General features: G+C 38.3%; 3 protein-coding genes across 3 annotated transcripts; all 3 read left to right on the top strand.

Moving 5' to 3' along the window:
- Positions 1–7,487: 7,487 nt before the first annotated feature.
- On the top strand, positions 7,488–10,942 carry LOC124884405 (extracellular calcium-sensing receptor-like). The gene is made up of 6 exons (XM_047392320.1): positions 7,488–7,705; positions 7,785–8,064; positions 8,195–9,001; positions 9,129–9,356; positions 9,762–9,885; positions 10,032–10,942. The coding sequence occupies exons 1-6, from the start codon at positions 7,488–7,490 to the stop codon at positions 10,940–10,942; spliced, it is 2,568 nt and encodes an 855-aa protein (XP_047248276.1).
- A 3,547-nt stretch (positions 10,943–14,489) lies between these two features.
- On the top strand, positions 14,490–17,691 carry LOC124884401 (extracellular calcium-sensing receptor-like). Its single transcript, XM_047392313.1, has 6 exons — positions 14,490–14,686; positions 14,774–15,056; positions 15,250–16,053; positions 16,146–16,373; positions 16,571–16,694; positions 16,781–17,691. Exons 1-6 carry the CDS (start codon positions 14,499–14,501, stop codon positions 17,689–17,691), a joined length of 2,538 nt encoding a protein of 845 aa, XP_047248269.1. The 5' UTR covers positions 14,490–14,498.
- Positions 17,692–19,935: 2,244 nt separating this feature from the next.
- Positions 19,936–22,877, top strand: LOC124884398 (extracellular calcium-sensing receptor-like). Its single transcript, XM_047392306.1, has 5 exons — positions 19,936–20,202; positions 20,298–21,122; positions 21,209–21,439; positions 21,604–21,727; positions 21,860–22,877. Exons 1-5 carry the CDS (start codon positions 19,951–19,953, stop codon positions 22,771–22,773), a joined length of 2,346 nt encoding a protein of 781 aa, XP_047248262.1. The 5' UTR covers positions 19,936–19,950; the 3' UTR covers positions 22,774–22,877.
- Positions 22,878–25,776: the final 2,899 nt, after the last annotated feature.

Raw genomic sequence — 25,776 nt, 5'->3', positions numbered from 1 at the left:
ACACTCTGAGGTACTGGAACTCAACTTCCTGATTCCATTAGGGATTCTGAGAAGGTAAGTGGCTTTTTCCCTGAGTTTTACATTTCCCCCCATTCTCTGCTCAGCCACTAACCTACCAGGTTCCTGAGTCTGTCATTGGTGGTTTCCTCCCTCATGACTTCCAGAGTTTTTAATAAACTTTTTGAATCTTACCTGTTGTGTCTGGCTGAAATTCCAGTTCGTCAGAGTAATTCGTTACAGTAAAATATGGTAAAAATGGACCCTGGAGCCAGGGTCCCACCCTGGAGCCAGGCCTGGGGTCGGGACTCGTCGGAGAGCGCCTGGTGGCTAGGTTGCTCCTCATGCAACCCAGCCGGGCCAAGCCCAAACAAGAGATGTGAGGCCATCCCCCAGTGAGCCCACCAACTGCAGAAGGAATCATAAGGGACTGGTGCAAAGAGGATCGGGCAAAGGATGAAGGTGGAGACCTTGACAACCCGATCTCTGGCTGCCCAGGCTGGCTCTAGGGATGTGGAATGTCACCTCGCTGGGAGGGAAGGAGCCTGAGCTTGTGCAGAAGAGCGAGAGACATTGACTAGAAATAGTCGGGTTCACGTCCACGTATAGTATGGGCTCTGGAACCCAGCTCCTCAAGAGAGGTTGGACTCTTCTAGTCTGGAGTGGCCTGCGAGGAAAGGCGGGGGGCTAGGGTGGGTTTGCATGTTGCCCCCCAGCTCAGCCATCTCATGTTGGGTTTACCCTGGTGGATGAGAGAGGTCGCATCCCTGCGCATTTGGGTTGGGGAGATGCCTCTGTCATTTAGGCCTACAGGCCGAGCGGTAGTGCGGAGAACCTGGCCTTCTTGGCGTCCCTGTCAGGGGTGCTGCATAGTGCCCCTCCTGGGGACTCCATTATTCTGCTTGGGGCTTCAACGCCCATGTGGGAAACAACATTGACACCTGGAGAGGCGTGGCGAGGCGAGTTGCGTTTCATTATTGCACTTCTGTGCTAGTCACGGATTGTTCATAATGAACACCATGTTCAAGTATAAGGGTGTTCATCAGTGCACTTGGCACCAGGACAGCCTAGGCATGAGGTCGATGATCGACTTTGTTGTCGTTTCTTCAGACCTTCAGCCGCATGTGTTGTACACCCGGGTGAAGAGATGTATTCAACTCCACCTCTGGGAGTGCCTTGACCAGATACCAGGGGAGGTTGGAGACATAGAGTTTGAGTGGACTATGTTCCCTCCATCTATTGTGGATGCTGTCGCCCATAACTGTGCCTGTGAGGTCTGCAGTGCCTGTTCGCAGCCGAGTGTGAAGAGGCTGGGATGAAGATCAGCTCTTCCAAGTTGAGGCCATGGTTCTCGACCGGAAAAGGGTAGCTTGCCCTCTTCAGGTTGGAGGGGAGTTCCTGCCTCAAGTGGAGGAGTTCAAGTATCTTGTGGTCTTATTCTCGAGTAAAGGGAGAGTGGAGTGGGAGATCGACAGACGGATCAGTGCATCTGCTGCAGTAATGTGGATGCTGTGCCGATCATTTATGGTGAAGAGAGAGCTGCGACGAAAAGCAAAGCTCTCAATTTACCGATTGGTCTACGATCCTACCCTCACCTATGCCCATGAACTTTTGGTCATGACTATATAACAAGATTCCGGATACAAGCAGCTGAAATGAGCTTCCTCCGAGGGTGGCCGGTCACTCCCACAGAGATAGGGTGAGGAGCTCGGCCATCCATGAGGGGCTCGGAGTAGAGCCACTGCTCCTCCATGTCGAGAGGAGCCAGTTGAGGTGGCTCGGGCATATATGCTTCCTAGACGCCTCCCTCAGGAGGTGTTCCAGGCACGTCCCACCGGGAGGAGGTCCAGGGGATGGCCCAGGACACGCTGGAGGGACTATGTCTCTCGGCTGGCTTGGACACACCTTGCGCTCTCCCCAGAGGAGCTGAAGGAGGTGTCTGGGGAGAGGGAGGTCTGGGTGTTTTTACTGAGTCTGTTGTTCCCATGACCCGGTCCCAGATAAAGTGGAAGACAACGAGTACAAGTATGATTTGTTTCCTAGCTCTGAAACATTGTCATCAGAAAAGTTGTTCAGGGAGCCAAAAGTGCTTTCTAAGTTCTGCAATATTCTTGAATGACTTTAGAATGTTAATTCTAATGTTCACTGCCTGTCTAGTGTTACAAAGATACTTCAGTGTTTACATGCGCTTATTTGCATTAAGCTCACTTGCTGTTGACTTAGAGCAGAAGTTAAATAGGTTTTGCACAAACTGGTAAAAACAGCAGCTAAAACTATTGACTCCAACCAAATTAGCAGCATGTGGAGCACATCGGACACATTCAGCAAGGAGATTGATTTTCTTTATACGTGCTCTTAATCCTTTATATACTTCAGACATGTTGGCAGCATTGTCATAACATTGCCCCCTACAGATCATCCATGTCACAGTTGCAGTTGCCGAAGAAGATTGCACCTCCATCAGCTCAGTTTCCACAGCTACCAGATCTGACACCAATTCAGCGTTAGTTCCAGGTTCTTGCAAGATTGCAGCGCCTGTGTTAGCAAGGCTAATGTTTTTAGAAGGCAAGAAGAACGATGGTACTGTTCCATCTCCACTAAGTGATTTCAACCATCTCTCTCTCTCTCTCTCTCTCTCTCTCTCTCTCTTTCTCTATCATATTCACACATGTCATAAGGAGTACCACTTTAGTGAACATGCTGTGCAACATGGTTTCAAAGTAAAAAAGCTAAGAAATGCATTGCTATAAGCATATATTGCATATATATATATCTGTCTTTCAGTTTAAAAACATAATTGTAAAATAAATAAAAAAAAAAACAAATGCTGTTGGTAGAACTGCCAACATAAAATTTTTAGTATTTCACTTTATACAATAATTGAAGAGATATCTTTAAATCAAAGCTGCAGTGGGGAGTTCTGAGAAAACCATGAACTTAGCCTGGTAGGGACAAAACATCAATAATATGCTTTTCATTGACTAGGACCTGCCAATACCATTAGCATAACTGCAGCACACCGGCAATCTTTAGCTTGAAAGATGGTATGTGCTGTGCTGGGGCGGGTGTGAGCAGTGAGTACATAAGTGTGATTGACTGATTGGTTGTTTCTGACCGGGAGTGTTGTATTTCTGCAAGTGGCAGTAGGATCACTGGGAAGAACCAGAGGAGCTGATTTTTTTCACAGATCAGCTGTCTCGAATTGTCTTGTATGTCAGAACATAGTTTTAACAAATCCGTGAGCCCCTTAGTCACTCTGGTTAGTGACTAAGAGGCTCCAGCCTTATTGTTCCTGGGTTTTTGAATGACAGAGCAGCTTGGGTCATCTGAGTAGTTGGGAAGTCTTATAGAGCAATGGTACAACATACATCAAAACGGGCTTCAGAATGGATAAAGCAGTCGAACACTAAGCTTGTACAATGATGCTGACCACAACTCTGTAGACTAAGGGGAACATATCATGCCTTTAAATTCTTCCTTTTCATACTCAAACCATTCAGTTGTTGTCTATGTAAAGTGGAACTGCAATGACAGAAACATAACAAAAACTGCAAAAAAAAAAGGAAAACAGTTAGTGTAATAATACTATTCCAAACACACTGTATGGTTCTGTCCTCAAGAAGCTAAAAGCAGCACACAGCACTAACATAAGCAAAAGGCATCTTTACCTTCTTCTAAATAATTTTTATGCTGCAAAATAACAACTGTCACCAAATATACAGACATATTCAATGAATTAGAACATTATTGAAAAAGTCATTTATTTCAGTACGTCAATAACTAAGTAAGGCTCATTATCTAGATTAATTACACACTGTTTCCAAGCCTTTATTTCTGTTAATACTCATACATTTCTGCTTACAGCTAATGAAAACACATTTAATTTCTTAGAAGATTAAAATATTACATAAGACCAATAAAAAAAAACATTTTTAGAAATGCAGGCTTAATGAAAGGTATGTTTAATACCGCTTAAAGGTTGTTAAAATTAAAAAGGTAGTTTTAATCAGACAAACAAGCCTCTTCAGATACACGTTTCTAACTTACTGAATATTCAAGCATCAAGTGCCTGATTGCAATCAGCTAACATTTATTGTAGTCCAAGCAATTCTTCACGGTGTTGGAGTCATCCATTTTGGTACAGTTGAACAGTCGCACAGTTGAACATGCGCAGCTCAACAGACATCGCAGCTCTGACGTCACCCGGTATTATACAACCCATGGAAAATAAACTTTCGTTGCCATTTCCAGCATGTCTCACGGGAAGGTGCGACGGAGGCGCATATCTGGAGACAAAAGCTCACAGGCGAACTTTTGCTCCAACAGCCGTTTCCGAAAGAGCTTGAAAGCTGGAAGGTCCGAAGATTCATATACCGATCGAAGACCACGCCGACACTCTGGTGCAGGTGAAAAACCCACAGAGGATTTATTTCCAAGGAGATGAGTTTTCCTTCTTATGATTCAGTTGACTAAATGGTTCTTCATATTTTCCCCTCCTGGACGGATGAGAAGTTTACCATTTTTCTTTTGAGTTGATTACGGACGCGTGATCGCCAACCCCCTCATTTTTCTTCAGACCTGATCCCTCCTCAACCGGTGGAGAGAAGAAATCAATGTCAAAGTAATTTTGTTCTTTTTTATATTAAATTGGATAGGTGCATTTAGAAGTCTGGGCAGGATGAGGCATAGTTAGGGTGATTTAGAATTGCCAGTAGTTAATCCAAGGTATAAACTTGTTGCATGCAATACTGATTGAAGTGTTTTATGCTGAGTGTTTGATTTGCTGTGTGGCTGAATCGCGCAGCACGGATCAGCAAGGTACGTGTTCATGTTTTTGTCCAGTTGATCCCAAGTCAGCCAGGAGTTAGAAGTTGGACATTTAAAGTTTCCATTCAAAGAAAATGCGGTCTGGGCCTCGCCTGACCACTCCTTTGTTCCAGTTTTATTAATGGAGTTTTTCCACTGAGTTCCTGCCTCAGAGTTTTATGACTCTTTGTTCGATATTCGCAATCAGCTCCTAGTGGCTAAGAGCACAGCTCACCGTCTACCAGCTGCAATCGAGACATCAGCACACTAGGAAGGCTTCTCTTTCCATTTAACCCAAATTGCACATTTTGTCCACAAAACAGCTGGTTTGACCTTCATAGACATTCAATGTGCATATATTTTTCTTTTATTATGTGTCACGATGTGGTTTTGGATCGGACCAAAGTGCAGACAAGAGCTCGGCAGGATCATCTTTGAAATTCAAAGATTTATTTACCAGGTCAAAAAACAAAGCATAATCGTGGACGAGAACGTGGTGTGACGAACACAAGGAACCAGCAACAAACAATGACACAAAACCAACTAATATACTGAGGGATAACAAAGGGCAGGTAATCAGTGAAAACAGGGAACAGGTGTGACAAGGAGGCAGGGAAGCAGAAGGAACAGGTGAAACAAATACAAAGGCTGAGGATGGGCAAAGTAACTAACAATAAACAGAAACACAGACCAAGCAAACCTATAGACAAAGATAAATAATCAAATGGGGAATAAGAAAACTAGAATAATCATGACTAAAGTAAACAGAGAAACTAGAAGGAACATAGGAACAACAATAACCACATAAGAACAAACAAAGAACCCATAAAGAAAACCTGAATACAAAAATAAACACACCTAACCACACTGACTGGATTAACTGGAAAGGAAACAGAAAATAAACTAGTAAACAAGAAGAGTGCAAAGGAACAAATAATAAAACACAATTAAACATAAAGATAGTAAAGAGAAATAAAACTAGAGAATCCAGGGAAGACCAAGAACTATAATAATTACAATAATAATAATAATAATAATAATAATGATAATAAACCATACAAAGTAATAAGAAAACAACCATAAAAGAACTTAAGAAGTAAACACCAGGAGGCAGAAGAGGGAAAAAAGAAAACATGATACAAAAACCAAAATAGAAACATCTAAGCAAAAGGTAAACAAACACAAAGCCACAAACAAAGTCCAAAAATGTCACTCCGTGACATTATCATTGTTAGGTAGTCATTTTTATCCCCTTTGTGTAGAGTAGTGCTTGTTAGTTAGGTGAATGTTTTTATGACCAGAATAATGGTATATCAGAATTATATTGCTTCAGTAAATCTTCATATATGTAATTAAGAGAAGCGTTTGTGTTTATTTCATGCAAGAGTGATTTATCTGTCAAAAAAAATTTCAAAGTTCCCCCACCTTCGGTGAAGCGGTTGAATAAACAGTGACATTTTGTGGTTCTGGTTAATAATTTATCAACTATTAATGATGAATAGCTAATTGTAATTATTAAAAGCTTTGAGCCCATAATCACAACACCAGAGGACATCTCTGATTTCTATTTGTAAGTAATGATTTTTTGAAATAATTTTCCTGAATTATGATTTGTAATTATAATTTTTGATAAATATTAATTAATCAATAATCATAATCCTTACAACAGTATCCAAATTGCAATAACAATACATTTGCAATATATTGGCACCTCATAGTATAGACAATGGAGGAATGGATGGCTTGACATTCATGCTTATGATGATTGTTTGTAAACTTCTGACTTCACTAGAAGTTGTGTTTTTAATCAATAACACTGCCAATTTAAAAGCAGGCAAAAGTGTAAAAGCAGTGGTCAAACTACAAACTCTTCATCATTAAAATTATGGAAGGATTTTTGTTTTCACAGAGAAAAGCTAGGTGTGTCAATATACTATAAAATTAACTTGTTGCATGCTGTTTTTTATGCTCTTTCCAGAGCCTATAACTTAGTTATGTATTTAGTTCGGTTGGTTATTTAGTTATGGTTTTACTTGTCTTTGTCTCAGACACAGTTAAAATAAATAAAGCACACCTTTTGGCAAGTCTATGGTTTTAACTGGTTGTTCACACAACCTCACACCACAGAAGTCACCATGTGAGATGAAACCAAAGTGGAAGAGCTCAAGAAAAAGTACAGACCAGAAATATTTGATCTGAAAATGTGTAACCCATAGAATTAAAATATGATTTGACGTTGGTATGTATATCTAAAAAAGGCCGCTCTTGAAAATTATACTTAATATCTTACTGAGATTTACCTGTTTAAATAAAGGGGGTGTACTTTTCTTTTTACAATGATATTATGTCATGATAATTGAGTCATAAATCATGAAACTGATATGGAAAATTGCATAGTAAATTATATGTACACTAAAAGTCTTAGTAAAAAACAATGCTATACTCATTTACTCTTGATTTAAACCCTAACTCTTATTATACTATACACTGTTCTTTATAAAATATTTGATGTCAAATCAAATAAAAACGTATCCTGACGTAAGTCTTGTCACTCTGATTTGATGAGAGGAGGAGCATCATCATCAGTATAAGTAGAAGCCCGTCCTCTTACAGAAAACAAACATCTTGACATTGATAGAAGAAGTCACCACATAGGACTGTGAATACAGATCTCTTTGTGAAAGATGGTGTATTGCATTTGCGTAATTTCACTGTTATTGGTCTTTTTGGGATTCCTCACAGCGGAGAATGACACTACTTGTGAGATGTTTGGGAGCCCAGATATCCCTCTCTTGACCAAGGATGGAGACATCACTATTGGTGGGGCTTTTTCCATCTATAGTCAAATCTCAATACCCACACTCTCCAAATATGAAACACCACAGCCTTTCAGATGCTCCAGGTAAAGCTTACTTTTATTCTCAACTTCATTTTATGTCCAACAGAAGAGAAATGTGAACCACTCTATTTCCTTTTTTCAGGATAAATCTAAGAGAATTTCGTTTTGTGCAAACAATGATATTTGCCATTGAAGAAATTAACAACAGCAGTATAGTACTGCCTAATGTCTCAATTGGGTATAAGGTATTTGATAGTTGTGGTTCAACACTACCTTCAACACAAGCAGTAATGGGTCTTATGAATGGAAAGGACAAGACTTGGGGTGAAAACTGTTCTTCTGTTCATGTCATCATTGGGGCCTCTGAATCCTCCTCAACAATAGCAATGCAACAGATTTCAGGGGTTTTCCAAATACCCACGGTATGTGTCATGAAAATAACAGTTCCCGCAGCACTGCTCTGACACATAATTTTAGTAATACTGCGCTTGTTTTCAAGAAGATTATGTTTCAGTTGGAAGTTCTGTTTTTTCTCTGTTTTCTTTCCAATAGATCAGCCACTTTGCAACATGTGCTTGTCTTAGTAACAAAAAGGAGTATCCCTATTTCTTCAGAACCATTCCCAGTGACTACTACCAGAGCAGAGCACTGGCCAAACTGGTAAAGCACTTTGGATGGACATGGGTTGGGGCAGTAAGAAGTGATAACGATTATGGTAATAATGGGATGACAACTTTTGTTGAAGCTGCAAGCCAGGACGGGATTTGTGTTGAATACTCCGAGACCATCTCAAGAACTGGTTCCAGAGAACACATTGAAAAAGCAGTTGGAGTAATTCGAAGAGGTACAGCGAGTGTTTTAGTTGCATTCCTGGCTCAAGGTGAAATGGAGGTTCTGCTCGAGGAACTTCTGAGGCAAAATGTAACTGGGTTGCAGTGGGTTGGGAGTGAATCTTGGATCACAGCAAATTACTTGGCTAAGAAGAGGTACTCTGGTATTTTAACTGGTTCACTGGGCTTTGCAATAAGAAAGGCAACAATCACAGGCTTGCAAGAATTTCTCTTGAAGGTGAACCCAAGTCAAGACCCTCAGAGCAACCTGCTGAAGGAGTTCTGGGAAACAACATTTGACTGCAGTTTCCAGTCCAGTATACCTGGCACAAAATTATGTTCTGGCTCTGAGAGGCTTCAAAATGCAAATAATACTTTTATAGATGTGTCACAGCTGAGGATATCCAACAATGTGTATAAGGCTGTGTATGCTATTGCTCATGCCTTGGATAACATTTTAAAATGTGGATCAGGTGGTGACTCAATGTCTCACTCATGCATCTTTAAATACCATTTAGAACCAAGACAGGTAAAATCACAGATTTGAAAATGTATGTAATTCTTTCTTTCTTTTTTTTTTTTTTTTTGTTTTTTATTTATTCTGAAATGATTTAAAATTTCTTGAAAATCTGTGCACTGTTTTTATTTTTTGACAGATTGCAAAACAACTCCAGAATGTTAATTTTACACTTCAGTCAGGGGAGCAAGTGTATTTTGATCAAAATGGGGACCCTGCAGCAACCTATGAACTTGTGAATTGGCAAAGAAACCATGCAGGAGATATTGTGTTCATCACTGTTGGGAATTATGATGCTTCACAACCACATTGGAACCAGTTTAATATAAACAATGTAAACATTACATGGGCCGCAGAACCCTGGGAGGTAGGAATCCGTTTTTGTGTAATTTTGAAGGTTATTTAGTGTGGATGCACAAAACAACTTAAATAACTTACAAACACAATTTAACCTGGTAGTACATGTTTTTTGTTTTTGTTTTCTTTTTTTTTCTTTTTTGTTGTAAAATATCACAATAAAGAACTCTTGTATTCAGTTATTCAAAATAGCAGCAATGATTAATTATTCATTGTTAAACTATTATATTATTACACTAAAAACACATAGCATTCCAAACCTTTCTAGTGGTTTGGCTAAAACAAATGCTGTTTATGTAGATGCTAGAGCAGTTAAATGTGCCAAACCCAATGTGTAATTAGGTTTAATAACGTTCTAAATTTGAAATTTAGTTCAAATATATTCATTACAGGTTAAAATTTGCTTTTGTCACAGAGGCCAATATCTGTTTGCAGTGAGAATTGTCTGCCAGGTTTCAGACAGGCAATAATCAAAGGCAAACCTATCTGCTGCTTCTCCTGCGTGCCCTGTGCTGGTGGAGAGATCAGCAACACCAACAGTGAGCAAAAAAATGTATTTCTACTTTCTGCCTTTTATTTCACAGAAAACTCAAGTCACTATATAAAACCTGTGTATATATGAAGAATTTTACAACATGCATTTTACAGCATGCGCCCATTTGTTTTGTCTCATACTTCTTTTTAGATTCTGCAAAGTGTTCACAGTGTCCGCCAGAGTTCTGGTCAAATAAAAATCACAGCAACTGTGTTCCAAAGGTGATTGAGTTCCTGTCATATGGAGAGACTATGGGGGCCCTCCTTACTGCCTTCTCATTGTCTGGAGCAAGTTTAACCCTTGTGGTCTTGTGTGTGTTTCTCCGCTTTCGTCACACACCACTTGTCAAAGCCAGTAATTCTGAGCTGAGTTTCCTGCTACTCTTCTCCTTGACTTTGTGTTTCCTTTGCTCTCTGGCTTTCATCGGCCAACCCACTGAGTGGTCCTGCATGCTTCGTCATACAGCTTTTGGAATAGCATTTGCTCTGTGCATCTCATGTATTCTTGCAAAAACTATAACTGTAGTGATGGCCTTTAAAGCTAAAAGACCAGCAAACACAGTCATTCAGTGTTCAGCTCCACTTCAGAGAACAAGTGTTCTTGGCTGTACTTTAATTCAAGTGTTGATTTGTGTGATATGGTTAGCTTTTGCCCCACCATATCCTCACAAGAGTACAATTTACGCTAATGAAAGGATTATTCTAGAGTGTTTCTTAGGTTCACCTATAGCGTTTTGGGTTGTGATGACATACATAGGATTTTTGGCTCTGCTGTGCTTTATCTTTGCTTTTTTAGCTCGGAAGTTACCAGATAATTTTAATGAAGCTAAATTCATTACCTTTAGCATGCTGATATTTAGTGCTGTATGGCTCACATTTATCCCAGCATATGTCAGCTCTCCTGGTAAGTTTACTGTAGCTGTAGAGATATTTGCAATTCTAGCTTCAAGCTTTGGGTTGCTTTTTTGTATTTTTGCACCAAAATGTTATATTTTACTAATGAAACCTGAGAGGAATACTAAAAAAGGTTTGATGGGCAGAATTCAATCAAAAACACAATAAGAGAATATTTAGAGTAATACATATAAAAGGGCTTTTAAAATGAACTTTAGTTAAACACTACCTACATAGATTAAATGTAACATTGCAGCTTATGAGTTATAAAACTACAATTCTGTATATACGCTTATTGGCTTACATGGAAGACATGTGAAAGATAAATACATTTATCTTAGCATAATCTAATAAACAGTTAAAAATTGGTAAATTCTTAAAATTAATTTCAATTTATTATTCAGTAAGGTAAATCCCTCAATACATAATAATCATTTTAAGCTCACCAACCCAACACCTATTGGCAGCCTTCCTGTTATTACTTTAAACAACAATTTTTCGACAATAGAACAGCACCTGATCTATGCTAATGATATTTTGCCAGGTTGTAGCATACACAGTTGAGGATCTTTGACTATTCCTCTTTGCACCATAACTTTAGATTGTCCAGAGTCCTGGATTTTCTCTTATACACTCATTTGCCCACCCCAGGGCTTTTCGATAGATTTAGGTCTGGCACGTGAGGTGGCCATAAAAAAGGTTGTTTTGCCTCTGGCAAATCTTTTCTTTGTTGATTTTGCCATAGGTTTTAAATTAGTATCCTGCTAAAGGACCAAATGACAACCCTATTTCACGTTAAAAGCAGAGATGACTGCATTAAAATCATCCACCATATTTAACAGTGGGCATAATATGTTTTTTTCAGATATTTTTACTGTGTTTTATGACAGACCCACCAGGTGTGTTCATTGCTAAAAAAAAACAAAAAAAAAAAACAAACTCAATCTTATACCCTTGTGACACTATTGCATATCTGTCTTTAGTTTTGATAACATTGGAAGTCTTGATGCATTGGGGTAATAGCTTTACCATATAATCACATAATCTTCCTACGTGGTTAACACTGTAGCATGCACAATTTGATCAGCAGATTAGTCAGGCTGCCATGGATTTTTGGAAATGTCAAAAAATATATACATGAGCTCTGCAGCTCTAGCACATGTACACCACTGCTACTGAAACAATAACCCATAATAACATTACATAATCCTATGCTACACTATGCAAACAGTTCACCATGACATCTAGGAGGCTTAAAATTCTAAGTGAAACTCAAGGCAATCCATACTGTATAATTGATTTAGCTAATTATTATCTTACCACTTTGGGGAACTCATAGAGCTTTGAAATGGCATACACATATGAAATTCATATTTCATTCAAAGGAATTTCATATTGTATTCTAATATGATGAAGAAAATTAAAATGAGGCAGTGAAAATATGTACCATGAGATAATGAAATACCCAGTAATGACAGCAGAACACTGTGAATTCCACCGACTGTTCTCAGTATGCAAGCACTAAGTTCAACTGGAATATGTCAAAAGCAGCACACATACTACAAAAATATCACAGAACCTGATGTTCCACAAAATCTCCTTTATTTCCTCACATTTAATGCCAATTGATGCTCAATGTGAAATATTAAAATGCAAACTGACAAGAGTCTTGCATCCACCTTCTGTTTATTTTGTGCACATTTTAATCATCGGGGGATTGCGGATGCGTATCCAAATGCAACAAACAGAGCAATTCCTCCAGTAATCATAGGGGCAGTGTAGCACAGTAAAGAAGAAGACAATGACAGAAACATTTCTATCCACATGCTGCAATGTATTAAATGGCCACACAGACCAACTGGAATGCATGACAGAGTATTAGGGCCAGGCTAAGACAATTTCTTTTTTGAAATTACGAGAATAAAGTTGCAATTTACGAGAATACAATCGCAACATTACGAGAATAAAGTTGTAGGCTAATATTCTGAGAATAATGTGTAATATTACAAGAATATAGTCTTAACATTACGATAATAAAGTAATGAGAGCTCCTTTTCCTCAAAACAAGCACACAAACCTTCTTCCAAAAAACTTTCTTCTAAGTACTGTAGAGTGGTTGTTTCTTCGAAACAGACACAGTCATATGCACAATCATTTCCAAGTCCTGATACTATTTTGATGCTGATGTGCTAAAAGATTAGGAATGTCCTTTGTGAAACCAATACAAAAGTATAACTTGACAAGATGCTCAACATTCTTCATTTTATCACAGGGAAAACTGTGCTTTTTTGTAACAGTTTTCATAAAAATGTTATGACTTTATTATCATAATCTTACAATGTGTTCTTGTAATATTTTGAGTTTATTTTTGTAATATAAAACAAAACAAAAAAATCTCTTAGCCTGGCCCTAATACTCCGTCATAGAAATGTACTGAATGACTGGATTGATTTTGTTTTTTCAGTGTGACAATATGCTACAGCAATAAAACAATTATTTATATTAAGGCTTTTTACATATCTAGAAGATCATTTTAATGGGCTCTGTAGCAATTGTAGCTGTCCTTATGCAGAGGGAGTAGAGAAATCACTGAAACTCAAAGTCAACTCAAGTTCCCCTTCTTTTGATTCAGATGTTTCAGTTAAGGATCGGCTCTGTATGTTCTATTTATCTGGGGGTCCTGTGCTTTTTGGTTTTTCAAATTGCTATTTATGTTGATCTCTTTTAGCTGTAGAGCTCTGACACTTGAAAAAAACAAGATTTTTTTTAAATAATTTATATAATTTGTCCTTATTCTAAATTTGAGCTGTGGTGCTCTTGTATTTTGCATCATATTTAAACCAGAGAAAACAGCATGTCCTGTATATGCCTATACTGTGTTAAACTTTCTTAATTATTCAATTTGGAGCTGGTCTGATACTGGTCTGACAATTTTTTTGTCAGAGCAGTATCAGACCAGTGTTAAGTATTTTATGCGTTTTATTTTTAAATGGGTGCATTGAATTTAAGAAAACAAAACATTTCCAGGATGTTTCTAGGATGTGAATGTTCTCTTATAAGGTACTTTGCAGGGCATTAATACAGTCATGGTTCAAATAATGTAAACCCATCTAAACTCTGCAGTTAAATATTTTCTGCGTCAGCCGGGTTGTGGACCGTGTTTTTTTTATTTATTTATTTTTTTTAACTTAATTTCTCATTTTTGCTTAATTTTTCTTAACATCGCAGAATCTTTTGTGAATGGCCTTGTACGCTTGAAGTTAGATTCAAATAATTCTCAAACCTGATAACGACTAGTTCATTTTTCCATCATAAACCCAAAATGTAGAGAAGACAAACTTAACAAGCAAACGAACGGACAAAAAAAACATTCCTTTCAAAATGGTTGATTCAAGCAATTAAATAAAAATGGTGAGAACCCCCAGCAATTTCTAAAAGAAATATCTTGAAAGACAAATTGAAAACATTTTTTTCAAGTATACAAAAAACAGTATCTCTGCATTTCAACATATTTTATAGTATTATAGAAAATATTATAAATAATGAAAAAAAACAATATAAAAAAAAGATTGCTTACATCATCATCACTCTGATGACCTAAGCTATCATCATCTCCTGTAGAAGTATAAAGCTAAGCCTTTTAGGGGAGAGATGTTTCAGTGAATCATTACGGGTTGTGTGTTTTCCTTTTTTTAAGATGTGGAAAAACATCTGTGCAATTTTGATGTTTGTAGTTATTGGAGGGTTAGCAAAGGATGAAACAGCTTTCTGTGAAATTCTGGGGAGCAGAGACGTTCCTCTGATGTCTAAGAAAGGAGATATCATTATTGGAGGAGCTTTTTCCCTTCATAGCCAAATCTCAAAGCCTTTACTCTCCTGGAATGGGCCACCGGAACCTCTCATGTGTTCCAGGTACTGATATACTGCTTTTTGTTCTTAACTTTAACTAAAAATTTGAAACTCAATGAAATGCATAAAATTTAAAATGTCTTTTTTCAGAATTAATTTCAGGGAATTTCGTTTTGCTCAAACAATGATATTTGCCATTGAGGAAATTAACAATAGAAGCTTTCTACCACCTAATGTCTCAGTTGGTTATAAGATATTCGACAGCTGTGCTTCCACGTTGTCTGCAACACGTGCAGGAATAGGTTTAATGAATGGAGAGAAACGGACTTTTGGAAAAAACTGCTCAGGCTCCGTTCATGCCATCATTGGAACTTCTGAGTCCTCTACAACCAACGCAATGTTACAAATTACAGGGATTTTTCACATACCAGTGGTAAATACTAATATTTTTTTAGTATCAATGGGACTCAGCTCACTGGAGATAATGATAAACTTATCAAATAAATAAAATTGTGGTAATACAATTTCACAAAAACAGCAGATTCAACCAATATATCAAGCAAGATTGCATCGTAAAACATGCAAATGTTTTTTTATATTATTTTGTGTTACTTCTTTTCTTGTAGATCAGTCATTTTGCAACATGTGCTTGTCTTAGTAATAGAAAGGAGTATCCCTCCTTTTTCAGAACCATTCCCAGTGACTACTACCAGAGCAGAGCACTGGCCAAACTGGTAAAGCACTTTGGATGGACATGGGTTGGGGCAGTAAGAAGTGATAATGATTACGGTAATAATGGGATGACAACTTTTATAGAAGCTGCAAGTCAGGAGGGGATTTGTGTGGAATACTCTGAAGCCATCTCAAGGACCGGTTCCAGAGAACATGTTGAGAAGGTTGTCAGCGTGATCCGAAGAGGTACAGCAAGTGTTTTAGTTGCATTTCTGGCTTATGATGAGATGGATCTTTTACTGGAGGAGGCTTTGTGTCAAAACCTGACTGAGTTGCAGTGGGTTGGTAGTGAATCCTGGATTTCATCAACTCATTTAGCTAAAAAAGGGTACTCTGGCATACTAAGAGGGTCGCTGGGCTTTGCAATAGGAAAGGCAAAAATCACAGGCCTGCAAGACTTTCTTTTACAGGTGAACCCAAATCAGGATCCTCAGAACAACCTCCTGAGAGAGTTCTGGGAAACAACCTTTGGATGCAGTTTCCAGTCCATGCTTGACACAAAACCGTGCTCTGGCTCTGAAAGACTTCAAGACACAGACAATGCTTTCACAGATGTGTCGGAGCTGAGGATATCCAACAATGTGTATAAGGCAGTTTATGCTGTGGCTCATGCTTTGCATAGCATGTTGAAATGTAAGCTAAGTGGTGAAAAATTAAATGACCCTTGCAACTTTAAAGACCATTCAGATCCAAGACAGGTAAAAAAAAAAACATTGGTACCTGTCCTAATGAACATATATTTGTTTTAACATCTAAAAAAATACATTTAACCTCTTTTTGACATTCATAGGTTGTAAAACATCTCAAGGACATTAACTTTACTGTTCAGTCAGGAGAGAGAGTTTATTTTGATAAAAATGGAGATCCCGCAGCAATTTATGAGCTTGTGAACTGGCAGACAAACCCTGATGGAGATATAGTGTTCACAACAGTTGGGAAGTATGATGCTTCACAGCCAAATACAAACCAATTGATCATGAATGGAATCAACATCACATGGGCTGCAAAATTCATGGAGGTATCGACAAATTTCTGCATGAAATAGTAATTCAGAGTTTTACATTTAGTGAGTAAACAAACAAAAAACTATAAACCAATTGTCGGTAAAATAGAATAAAAAAAATGTTTACTACATGTAAAGTATATTTTAAATTCATTGCATCTATTCACAATACATTTCTGTGAACTGATTGCTGAATTGTTCTATTGTTATAGAGGCCACAGTCTGTTTGCAGTGAGAATTGCCTGCCGGGTTTCCGGAAAGCAGTCATTAAAGGAAAACCCATCTGCTGCTTCTCCTGTGTCCCCTGTGCTGCTGGGGAGATTAGCAACACCAGCAGTAAGTGAAACAAGTATTCTACTGTTTTTCTTATTTTTAGCATGAAAATAACACAAATCCATTCCAGTTTTTGTTTTTCTGATCAGATTCGGCCGAGTGTTCACAGTGTCCACAGGAGTACTGGTCAAATAAAAATCACAGCAACTGTGTTCCAAAGGTGATTGAGTTCCTGTCATATGGAGAGACTATGGGGGCCCTCCTTACTGCCTTCTCATTGTCTGGAGCAAGTTTAACCCTTGTGGTCTTGTGTGTGTTTCTCCGCTTTCGTCACACACCACTTGTCAAAGCCAGTAATTCTGAGCTGAGTTTCCTGCTACTCTTCTCCTTGACTTTGTGTTTCCTTTGCTCTCTGGCTTTCATCGGCCAACCCACTGAGTGGTCCTGCATGCTTCGTCATACAGCTTTTGGAATAGCATTTGCTCTGTGCATCTCATGTATTCTTGCAAAAACTATAACTGTAGTGATGGCCTTTAAAGCTAAAAGACCAGCAAACACAGTCATTCAGTGTTCAGCTCCACTTCAGAGAACAAGTGTTCTTGGCTGTACTTTAATTCAAGTGTTGATTTGTGTGATATGGTTAGCTTTTGCCCCACCATATCCTCACAAGAGTACAATTTACGCTAGTGAAAGGATTATTCTAGAATGTAATTTAGGATCACCTATAGCGTTTTGGATTGTGTTGGGGTACATCGGACTTCTGGCTCTGCAATGCTTTGGCCTTGCTTTTCTCACTCGTAGGCTACCAGATAATTTTAATGAAGCTAAATTCATTACCTTTAGCATGCTGATATTTAGTGCTGTATGGCTCACATTTATCCCAGCATATGTCAGCTCTCCTGGTAAGTTTACTGTAGCTGTAGAGATATTTGCAATTCTAGCTTCAAGCTTTGGGTTGCTTTTTTGTATTTTTGCACCAAAATGTTATATTTTACTAATGAAACCTGAGAGGAATACTAAAAACCACATAATGGGAAGAACACAGTCCAATAAGCATTAGTAAAAAATAAATGGTCTACATTTCAGTTGTGCTATTAGTGTCTAAAAGCTTTCATTGATTTGTTTGTTTTTTGTTACTTTTCGCTAGTTGTTTTTCCCTGTTGATATCAGAGGGAAAAATACAGTTATAATCTCTAGTGCTTTTTTTATTTTTAATATTTTTTTTGGAAATAGTAAAGTTGCATACTTTTTCTTTTCAATCATTACTTGTTGATTTACGTGTTGGTATGCCTACATAGAACAGCCGGAATAATGGTCAAACACCTGAGATGGATAAGCAATACCAAAGAATGTATTTATTTATTACAGCACATTTAACAAAGATGGTAATAAGCAATATCCGTATATTGTGGATGTTCCTATCTGATCCAAGTTTAATGCAGTGGTCCCAATCAAAGAATTAAAAAATTTCTGATCAGAGTCCCTTGAAACTCAACTCCCAATGCCTGTTGATGTTACTTTGCCTTTATGGCTCTATGGCATTTATTTTTGTTAAAGTATAAAAATCACTTTTGGCAAATGCCTGTTCCTAAAATGGCTCGGAACGCTATTGGGGGCAAAAAATCCTAATTGACACCCATCTAATTTATACATATATTTCTGCAGCAGTGGCATAAATCATTTTTCAGTAAGATATCTTCTTTTATGTAATTTGTGAAGTCACAAAATTTGATAAGGTGCAACACATGTATATAAAACTTGATCTAAAGCAAATAAACTAAATTATGGCATCACTATACTATGTTTATTATAACTGAATTTGAAGTCTAAAATAATACTTGGTGTAAATATATACTACCTACTAAGTAGGTTTTATTCATATATTCTTTTCCCCTAGAAGGTAGAGGTGTTATTTGATGATAAATGTAATGTGTGAATGCTTTATATCTATATCTTTCTATGTGTTTGTTTGTGTGTGTGTAGTACAAACACTTATAGTTCAGTTTGTAGGTTTTGGAGTCTGTTTCTATGGTTGTTATCAGAAGTTAGCATCTTACCTGTGGTAGAAACTGCCCAAGGTAGACTGCCTTTGAGAAACGTTTACTAGCAGGTGAACAAATTTAACTGAATGAGCAACAGAACAAACAAACTACTTTGTGTGACTAATTTTGGCGTAGGAACAACGTAACACAAGTTATTTCAGTGAGCTCTATTATATTTCTGTGGCTAGATAGCTTTAGGAGAACCCAGTACAAATGACATTTGCAGCAATGCAAAATTTAAGTTTTACTTATGTTTAGTTTTACAAGCTCTCTTCAGAAATTAGCTTTTGATTTTGTACATTCACAAATTTCTATATCAAAGCCTGTTGTGGAAATGTCACATAATTTGTGGCATGACTGAACATTCATGCAGTCCCTTTTTTTTAACTTTAGCATTTCGATTGTCCATCTTTACTTAATTGGCAAGAAAATGCTTACTATACTGAAAATACAAGAAAAGAAAATTGCTAGTATTTTGTCAAATCAACAAATAATAGCTAGAAATTTTCCAGAAAGGTACTAAATGTTTTTTTTTTTATACATCTGCAATACTTCACTGAAAAAGTGAAAGTACTTTAAACCAAATGAAGAAACATGTATTGAATGCTTTTGTTCTGTTGATTAAAACATGACAGCTAATGTAGAAACGTTTGATTTACAAAACAGAATTTAGACATCCTGTTGTATTGTTAAAAGTATGTATTTATGATAAAACTAAGTAAACAACATTTGCAGGAGAAATTATAGGACTTCATGGTCTGCTACCCTGTCAGTCCCAAAACAAGCAATGTCATTGGTGGAGACCAAGAAAATATGCAAAAACATCTCATACATCCCCCATTGATTTATGATGAAAAAATCTATAAAATGGTCAGACCCGAGCTGTGCTATTGCTTGGGATTTGTGTGCTAAGTACTCAGGGGAGGAATTATGCAGTTTATTGTAGACATGCTATTTTTCTTACTCATGGACGTAAGAGGGGAAAACCCCATGTGTCAAATATACGGGACGAAAGAACTGTCTCAGTTTTCTAAGGAGGGAGATATCATCATCGGAGGCATTTTCTCCTTCCACCAGAACCCAGTCACAGTCAGTCCAGCACTCACGACCAACCCTGGAGCAATCCAGTGTAAAGGGTAAGACAGTGTTGAAAAACACCTCTTTTGTGGTGCTTGTTTATCCTTTTAAGTGTCAATCTTTTATCATCATGTATTTTTCACATTTCATGTTTCTTTCTTTTCAGACTGGAAATAGGTGAGCTTCAGTATGCACTCACCATGATGTTTGTCATAGATGAAATCAACAATAGCAATGAATTGTTGCCAGATGTGACACTTGGTTATAGAATCTTTGACTCCTGCCCCAGCGTACCTCTATCTATCAGGTCATCACTAAATCTAATGAATCCATATGAAAACAGAGAAGGCTTGTGTAACAACCTCTCCAGTGTGTATGCTGTCATTGGGGACACCACTTCCACCTCTACAATAGGTATAGCACGTACACTGGGACCCTTCAATATACCTGTGGTGAGTGGCATGGGCATTCATGCATTCTGACTACTAAAATGAAAAAAAATAATTTCAGTTGTAATGTGACATTAATAGGCTATTTATCTTTTTAGATCAGTCATTCAGCCACTTGTGCATGTCTTAGCGACAGGAGAATCTATCCATCTTTCTTTCGAACCATACCAAGTGACATTCATCAAAGCAAAGCACTGGCAAAACTTGTGAAACATTTTGGCTGGACTTGGGTAGGAGCAATCCGAACTAATAATGACTATGGAAATAGTGGAATGGCCAGCTTCCTAGAAGCAGCAAAGAAGGAAGGTGTGTGTATTGAGTATTCAGTTGCCATTTACCGAACTGATCCCAGAAAGGCATTTCTGGAAGTAGTGGATATTATAAGAAAATCCACCTCTAAGGTAATAGTTGCCTTTGCTGATGCTACAGATCTTGATGTACTCATGGAAGAGCTGTATGCTCAGAATGTGACAGGCCTACAGTGGGTAGGAAGTGAAGGGTGGATTACATATCGTTATTTTGCCTCCCCAGCAAACTATGCTGTGGTTCAGGGGGCAGTGGGCTTTGCAGCACTGAATGCTTATATCCCTGGACTGCAGGAGTTTCTCACCAACAGCAGACCATCTACCACACCAGGAAATCAGGGACTTGTTGAGTTGTGGGAAACAATATTTCACTGCACCTTGTTGCCAGAAAGAGGGATTTACCCACATGATTATGTTACAGTCTGTAGTGGAACAGAGACTCTGCGGGATGTGAAAACTCGACTTACTGATGTTTCAGATGCCAGCCTGATGAATAATGTTTACAAAGCCATATATGCTGTTGCTCATGCTTTGAGTATGCTATTTAACTGCAAAGATGGACATGGGCCTTTTGAGAACAATACTTGTGCTGACAGGCAAAATATTCAGCCATGGCAGGTAAACATGAAACAAGAACAATATGCTTGAATCAAAACTGCTGTGATGAAATAATTATGAAATACTAACTTGTTTTTCCCTTGTAGGTGTTGCATTACTTAACACAGGTAAATTTCACAACTAAAACTGGTGAAAAGGTTGTCTTTGATGAGTCTGGTGACCCTGTGGCACGTTATGCACTGGTGAACTGGCAGCTGGATAACACAGGGTACATACAGTTTGAAACTATTGGTTATTATGATGCCTCCTGGCCTGAAGGTCAGCAATTTAAGATGAAAGCCGGAGTGAGAGCCATCTGGGCAGGAGAAAGTAATGAGGTGAGTCAATTTAGACTCTCTATTCAATGCAGAGTTCATTTTTTTTAAACCGTACACATTTCTAGCCAGGTTTTATTTAAGAAAACTATTGCATACATTAATTTACTGCTGAGTCCATGGAATGTGATCATATGTGATTTTTAAGTCTTGTCTCTGTGATTCAGGTGCCACGATCCATCTGCAGTGACAGCTGTTTGCCCGGTTCTCGTCGGGCATTCGTTAAAGGCAAACCCATCTGCTGCTTTGATTGCATCGCCTGTGCTGAGGGGGAGTTCAGCAACAGCACAAGTGAGGCGGCTGGATTTGTAGCCTTTACCCTGGTGCTCATCGTGTATCTGCTGGGCAAAATTAGTGCCAGCACTTTACTGGTGCATTTTAAAATATGTTCCCTGTACAGCTTAAATGTATTTATCCTTTCAGATGCTGTGAAATGTGGAAAATGCCATCCTGAGTACAAGTCCAATGGAGAGAGGAACCACTGTTACTTAAAATCAGTCGAGTTCCTCAGCTTTACAGAGTTAATGGGTATAATGATGGTCACCCTATCTTTGCTTGGTGCATTCTCAACAGTGGGTGTAAGCCTGATATTTTTCTGCCAAAAGCACACGCCAATTGTCAGAGCCAACAACTCTGAATTGAGTTTCGTGCTGCTGTTCTCCTTGAGTTTATGCTTCCTGTGCTCTCTGACCTTCATCGGCCGGCCCTCTGATTGGTCCTGCATGCTACGGCACACAGCTTTTGGGATTACCTTTGTCATCTGTGTGTCCTGTATTCTGGGGAAAACAACTGTGGTTTTGTTGGCATTTCAGGCCACAGTTCCTGGCAACAATATGATGAAATGGTTTGGGCCTACACAGCAGAGAATCAGTGTTTTAGCTCTCACTCTTCTACAGGTTTTGATTTGTTTGATATGGCTGGCAATCAATCCTCCCCATCCGTTCAAAAACACTAAATATTACAGTGATAAGGTCATATTAGAGTGTGCACTTGGATCACCTCTAGGCTTCTGGGCTGTATTGGGATATATAGGAATTTTAGCTACGTTATGCTTTGGATTGGCCTTCTTAGCCAGAAAGCTCCCCGACAATTTCAATGAAGCTAGGTTTATCACTTTCAGCATGCTGATATTCTGTGCCGTGTGGATCACCTTTATCCCAGCTTATGTCAGCTCTCCTGGAAAATTCACTGTTGTTGTGGAAATATTTGCTATTCTGGCTTCAAGTTATGGAATGCTGTTTTGTATTTTTTTGCCTAAGTGTTACATCATTTTGTTTAAACCACAATACAATACAAAGAAATACTTGATGAGTAAAGGGATACTGAAAGCCCTTTAAGATGTCTGTTTAAACAAAATCATACAATTGATGTCTATTGATGCTGGGATGTTTTGGAGGAGCGAGTCAGGAAACGTTTTCCTCCACCGGTATCACGTAGTGACCTGGCCACTATCCTGCAAGAAGAATGGCTTAAAATCCCTCTGACCACTGTGCAGGACTTGAATATGTCATTCCCAAGACGAATTGATGCTGTATTGGCTGCAAAAGGAGGCCCTACACCATACTAATAAATTATTGTGGTCTAAAACCAGGTGTTTCAGTTTCATTGTCCAACCCCTGTATGTTGTCTCAAGGCACTTTACAAAAAAGCCAATTCAGTCCAATCATACAGAGAATTTCCAAGTCAAGTATTCAATTCAGTTTTATTTATATAGCGCCAATTCACAACACATGTTGTCTCAAGGCACTTCCCAAAAGTATATACATTGCAAATTGATCCTATTTATCAAACTGGGTGTTTGATAAGACAAAGCAGACACACAAAACAAAGAAACACAAAAGTACTGATCCAGGAGTACTTTCTATGTGAAAGAAAAGTAAAAAGTTTATGGCAGTCATTGTTCCTTTGGTGGCTTCATATAGGAGATAAACACAACTGTTAACTCTAAGTCAGTTTTCCGGTCATTAGAATGAAATAGAGCATATTAGCCGCTATTGGCTGAGCTATTGGCTGAATAGCTCAGTCAATAGCTATGTCTAGGAGAAAGACTGGGTTAAACACGGAAAGACAGGCCCAAGCATACATTATTTCATTAAAATTGATAACAATTATGCGATAATTTCTCATGTTGACGGTTTTCCTTATCATATTAGCAGAACAGAGGTGCCATACATCTCAGCATTGGAAGTATAAATATGCACTGTCAAAAGATTTGCAGCCAATGACTCAATGCTAAAATACAATAATCAAAATTAGATTTGTAAAAGTGAAAGATATTGACAACTGGATTATATTTTTAACAGTACAGATTATCTCTGAAATTAATATTATAGAAGATTCTCCCCCAGAGTATTGAGCAAAAGCATAAACTTAATTTGGTTGAGGGTCATTGTACCTCACAGAAATAGACCTTGACTTGGAGGAGGGGCTTTTATAGAGCCCATTTGAGGCAGGTTCTCCCAGTATAAGGTTTTTCCACCAAAGTGGTTTCATAGCTTAACCATAGCCGGTGACAGAGCCAGTTCTTAACTGGTTCTACAATAGAATCGGCTTGGATTTCCACAGCCAGAGAACCAGCTTGGAGCTATGTCATTATGCCACTATAAAAGTCTCATCCAGAAAATATTTGATCCTCTCACTGTTGTATTCTGTATTCTTGTGGATGATTTCAGCTCTAGCACACAGTTTAGCATGAATTAACTGAATGCTGAAAATATTGTCTCTACATGCATCCTTCTGCAGACATTAACCAACTTAAACTCTGTGATGGGTGATACCAAACTAAACAGAGTGAACAAAAGAAACAGTGACCTCATGGTATTCCAGCTCTCATTCAACTTTTCTTTTCAAGATGAAGGTTCAGTGTTTTAAATGTTTGGTGACCTAAATCAATCAAAACCAAAAATAACACTAACCTGAGATTTATTTGCTGCTCATTATGTTTTCATTGGTGGTTGCTCTCCGTTAGACTGCCTGGAGCGCCTGACAAAAGTGGTTATTTTTGTTAATAGCGTCAAGAGATTACATATTTATGGGCGCCTAACCCAGCACAGCTACAGGGCTGATAACACAAAATAGCTGATTTTAAGCATGCACTAGCGCCAGTGTAGCACAGGAACCGGTTCATAGGAAACCCCCCATAGACTAGGTTCAAGGAAGCGACTGTTGAAGAAAATTTTTATTTTCTAAAGAAAGAGAACGATGATAACCATTCAATCAGCTTTATTAATTTAGCCTTATAAAGGAGACAGGTGTTTCAGCATCAGACGTATTACTGAGCAGAGTCGATACCAAAATCCAATGAGACAAAGGCTTTTTATCAACTTAGCAAAAACCCCATGTGGCCTGGCACCCCCGTCTAGGAAGAGCAGAGGTGACAATCAACCTAACTTTCACGCAAACATCTCGACTCCTCTGTGATAAACATTTCCCTTTAGCTTGTAAATGCAGTGGGGGTGACCAACAGGAGGGAGCAGGAAGGAAGGTGGAAGCCATTATCATTTTAGACAGATCGTCAACTCAGAAGGACACAAGCAATTAAAATTTTAACATCACAGGCCATAATGGCTTTGATTGCCACCACAACTATCTGGAGTACAGCTGGAGGCTGGATCTTTACTTTTTCACAGCTGGACTCAGGCTAGAACTGTGGAAGGAATATGTAGGCAACTGTGGTTCAGTGGGCAGAATATTCGTCTTGCAACCTGAAAGTTGTGGGTTTGACTCCAGCGTCCTCATGCCACACGTGAATGTGCTCCTGGGCAAGGCACTTAATTCCAGGTTGCCTACTGATTGCAATATTGGTGCATGAATTGTGTATCCATTTGTGAATGTGACTAGTGTGGCTCAAGTGTAAAGTGTTTTTAGTAGTCAGTGTAACTAGAAAAAGGCTATAAAAACCCAGCATATCATTTATCATTTACATGGCGAGGTGCTTGGATCTAGCAAAACATGGCCTGCTGTTCAGGAGTGTGCAATGAAATACAGATCCATCCATCTATTTTCTATACCCACTTCTTCCATAATGGGTCGCAGGGGAGCTAGTGCCTATTTCCAGCAGTCTATACAGACTCTTTCATGAATTAGTTGAACATTTCATTTAGTTAAGTAATTTAGCTCACTAAGTGAAACACATTGTAAAGATTAACTGCGCACAAACTAGCCTTTATTTTTGTTAATTATGAGGATTTTCTGCTGATGAAAATACAACATTTAGGGTTTGAATGTTACATCAGACCAATAAAAAAAACTAAAATTATTTTAATACAGAAGTTTGGGCTGTTTAAAAATGTGTTTTATAAATGCTCAAATGTTATTTTTAAAAAAAGCACTTTTAATAT

This window comes from Girardinichthys multiradiatus, chromosome 18 (genome assembly GCF_021462225.1).
Source record: "Girardinichthys multiradiatus isolate DD_20200921_A chromosome 18, DD_fGirMul_XY1, whole genome shotgun sequence".
NCBI classification, from domain to species: domain Eukaryota; kingdom Metazoa; phylum Chordata; class Actinopteri; order Cyprinodontiformes; family Goodeidae; genus Girardinichthys; species Girardinichthys multiradiatus.
Note: the sequence above shows the minus strand (reverse complement) of the source record. Positions and strands in the feature narration are given on the sequence as shown.

Coding starts and splice junctions, on each gene's coding strand:
- LOC124884398 (XM_047392306.1), top strand. CDS start 19,951: ATGATGTTTGTCATAGATGAAATCAACAATAGCAATGAATTGTTGCCA. Junction 20,203..20,297: donor GACCCTTCAATATACCTGTG/GTGAGTGGCATG, acceptor TTATCTTTTTAG/ATCAGTCATTCAGCCACTTG. Junction 21,440..21,603: donor GGGCAGGAGAAAGTAATGAG/GTGAGTCAATTT, acceptor TCTGTGATTCAG/GTGCCACGATCCATCTGCAG.
- LOC124884405 (XM_047392320.1), top strand. CDS start 7,488: ATGGTGTATTGCATTTGCGTAATTTCACTGTTATTGGTCTTTTTGGGA. Junction 9,357..9,761: donor GGGCCGCAGAACCCTGGGAG/GTAGGAATCCGT, acceptor CTTTTGTCACAG/AGGCCAATATCTGTTTGCAG. Junction 9,886..10,031: donor AGAGATCAGCAACACCAACA/GTGAGCAAAAAA, acceptor ACTTCTTTTTAG/ATTCTGCAAAGTGTTCACAG.
- LOC124884401 (XM_047392313.1), top strand. CDS start 14,499: ATGTTTGTAGTTATTGGAGGGTTAGCAAAGGATGAAACAGCTTTCTGT. Junction 15,057..15,249: donor GGATTTTTCACATACCAGTG/GTAAATACTAAT, acceptor CTTTTCTTGTAG/ATCAGTCATTTTGCAACATG. Junction 16,374..16,570: donor GGGCTGCAAAATTCATGGAG/GTATCGACAAAT, acceptor CTATTGTTATAG/AGGCCACAGTCTGTTTGCAG.